Source organism: Colletotrichum tamarilloi (genome assembly GCF_030869305.1).
Source record: "Colletotrichum tamarilloi strain Tom-12 chromosome Unknown Scaffold_226.1, whole genome shotgun sequence".
NCBI lineage: Eukaryota > Fungi > Ascomycota > Sordariomycetes > Glomerellales > Glomerellaceae > Colletotrichum > Colletotrichum tamarilloi.
Window position 1 is genome coordinate 1 of NW_026849609.1, and position 3,116 is coordinate 3,116.

Below are 3,116 nucleotides of genomic sequence, written 5' to 3' on the forward strand. Positions count from 1 at the left end.
CGGCACATCGACGCCGGCCTGGCCATAATGGCCACGATGGACGGGCCGGAGGTGTACAGGGTCAGGGCGATAAGCCGGCGCCTCAGACGGCTCCTACGGGACCCCCCGGGTAACGATAATACCCATATAAAAGAACAGATTATGCTGGACCTGGCTGCCCACGCGGGCTGGCACCAGGAGGTCCTGTGCGCGTTGGAGTGGGTGAAGCTCGCCCTGTAGGCGGCTGGAACTTGGGAGGACTTCACGCGGCGGAAGGTTGGGAGCTGCTTTTTTGATTAGTAGTTAGGTATGGAGCGCAATATACCCAGTTTTCCCCAATACGTAATACACGGTACGGCCCCGGCGGATTGCTCCGTCGGGGGGAAAAAGTAATCTATAATAATAATAAATTATTATAATTATATTAAAAAAAGTAAATAAGTAAACGTTATTATAATTTATTTTTAATATATTTTAAGTATATAATTAAAAAAAGCCTTATTTATTTAAAGTTTATAAAAACTTAGATTGTTAACTTATTTAAAATTTATAAATTTTAAATAAATAATATAATAGTTCTAAATAAGTATGTAGGTTATAATAGTATTCTTATTTTTAAAAATCTTTAACTAGAGCTTAAATTAAAAAAAATAATAAGAATAGTTATATGAGTATAATTATTCTTACTATTTTTATAAAAAAGTACTATTTTTTTTAAACTAATTAGAAGTAGAGAATGTTATATATCCCCAAGAGCTATGCGTCCGTATTAATTCGTTATATATCCTTATTGATTCCCTTAATAATAACCTCTCCCTAATATTCTTATTTAATATACTCGCTTGTACTCTTTCTAACCTCCTAATTATATTATTAAGTTTAAGCTTATTTATATTTTATTATATTTAAAAAGTACTAATAAAAATAATATTTATAATAATATATCTATTTATTTTTTATAAGTTAATATTATTAATATAATATTCATTAAGGTAGTCTTTTTATAGCTCGGGGTTATTTAATATAATACTTATAAAATTAAATAACTTCTAGTTATTAAAAAAGCCCTAAGGGTTAACGAGTTAGTATCTTAGTATTTTAATAAAATATGTATAAAATAAATAGTTAAATAGTAATAATAATAATAATAATAATAATATTTTTTTTATTCTACTTTTACTAGCTACTCGGGCAGTTCTTAATATCGATTATATAGTATTAATATATAATATTAATAAATACTCTTACTATTTCAATGGAATATTTCTTCTATATTTTTTACTTTTTTAAATTTCCTTTTTATAAAGTTTATAACTATAGATTATTAATAATAATATTTATTACCTAACGCTATTACTTTCTAAGCTACTTACTTAGCTAAGTTTGCGGCTTACTAAGTAGTAATAGCTTATAATAGTAATATTAAAGATGCCCTCGTTACTATTATTAAATAATATTAACCTTTATAAGTACGATATTTACTATATTTTTAACTATAACTCGTATATATATATATATATATATATATATATATATATTTATTACCTAGTTTCTTTTATTAAAATTAAAAATACTACTTCTCTTATTATTTATTACTATTACGCTATTATTATTACTATTACTATTTAACTATTTACTTTAAGTATATTTTATTAAAATACTGAGACGTTATTAATAACTCGTCGACCCTTAGGGCTTCTTTAATAACTAGAAGTTCGATCTTATAAATATTATATTAAATAACCCTAAGCTATAGAGAAACTACCTTAATAAATACTATATTTATAATATTATTTTATAAAGAATAAATAGATATATTATTATAAGTATTATTTTTACTAGTACTTTTTGAATATAATAAAGTATAAATAAGCCTAGATTTAATAATATAATTAAGAGCTTAGAAAAAATATAAGTAAGTATATTAAATAGGAATATTAGGGAGAGGTTATTATTAAAAAAATAAAATAAGGGGTAGTATTTAGTTATTAAAAGAGCGATTAATATACTATAGCGGCGGGGTTATTAGTACTTTAAGTTTAGTTAGTATTAATAGTTAGTAATGGCTATGGCCGGCTATAGTTAGTTATAAAGTTTTATTACGTAATAAAGGCACTCGATATTAACCCTAATAGACCAGCTTGCCCGTAAAGGCGAAGATGGCCCTTAATGAGGCGGACCGGACCCCAAAGGGAGAAGGTAATTTATATATTATAATAATAAGGTCGTTCTATTTATTAATAACTACGGCCGGCTATAGTTAGTTATAAAGTTTTATTAAAGTACGTGATAAAAATACTCAATATTAACTTTAATAAACTAGCTTATTTATAAAAGCGAAGATAGCCCCTAATAAGGCAGACCGGACCCTAAAGAAAATAATAATAATATATTAATAATAAATAGCGAGAGAAGCGTTTTTTAATTTTAATAAAAGAAACGAGGTAATAAATATATATATATATATAAATAAAGTCAAAATAAGGTAGATATTATAAGGTTAATATTACTTAATAATAGTAATAAGGGTATCTCTAATATTATAACATTATAAGCTATTGTTATTTAAAGAAATAGCTAACTTAGCTAAGTATACGAGCTTATAAAGTAGTAATATTAGGTACTTAATATCGCTATTAATAATTTGTAGTTATAAACTTTATGAGAGAGAAAGTTAAGGAAAGTTTAAAAAAGAAAGTTTATTAAAATAGTAGGAGTATTTATTAATACTATATATTAATAATAATTAATATACGGGCGTCGTAAATTAATAAACGGGCGTCGCTCTTATATGGGCATCGCTATTCTACTTTTTAATTAGTTTAAGAAAAATTATTAATATAATTAGATTTTACTAGATACTTATAAAGGATCCTAAGCCTTTATTCTTTTACCCCCTTTATATTTAAGTTATATTATTAAGCTCGAAATCTAATTTATAATATTTATTTATAATAGCTTTTATAACTAAAATTAAAGACGTTTTTTAAAGCTAATTTTAAAATAATACCCTTATTAAGAAACTTCTTTTTTTATAAGAACGATTATGAATTTATCACGGCCTCTTATTATTAATTAATTAATTATTATTATCTCTTTTTTTTTTTTTAAATATAGCTACTTTAGTATTAACTAAT

General features: G+C 25.1%; 1 protein-coding gene across 1 annotated transcript; it reads left to right on the plus strand.

The window, feature by feature from the left end:
• Positions 1-27: 27 nt before the first annotated feature.
• Positions 28-219, plus strand: CTAM01_16482 (uncharacterized protein; the record flags this gene model as incomplete). The annotated part of the gene is made up of 1 exon (XM_060532475.1): positions 28-219. One exon carries the CDS (start codon positions 28-30, stop codon positions 217-219), a length of 192 nt encoding a protein of 63 aa, XP_060372947.1.
• Positions 220-3,116: the final 2,897 nt, after the last annotated feature.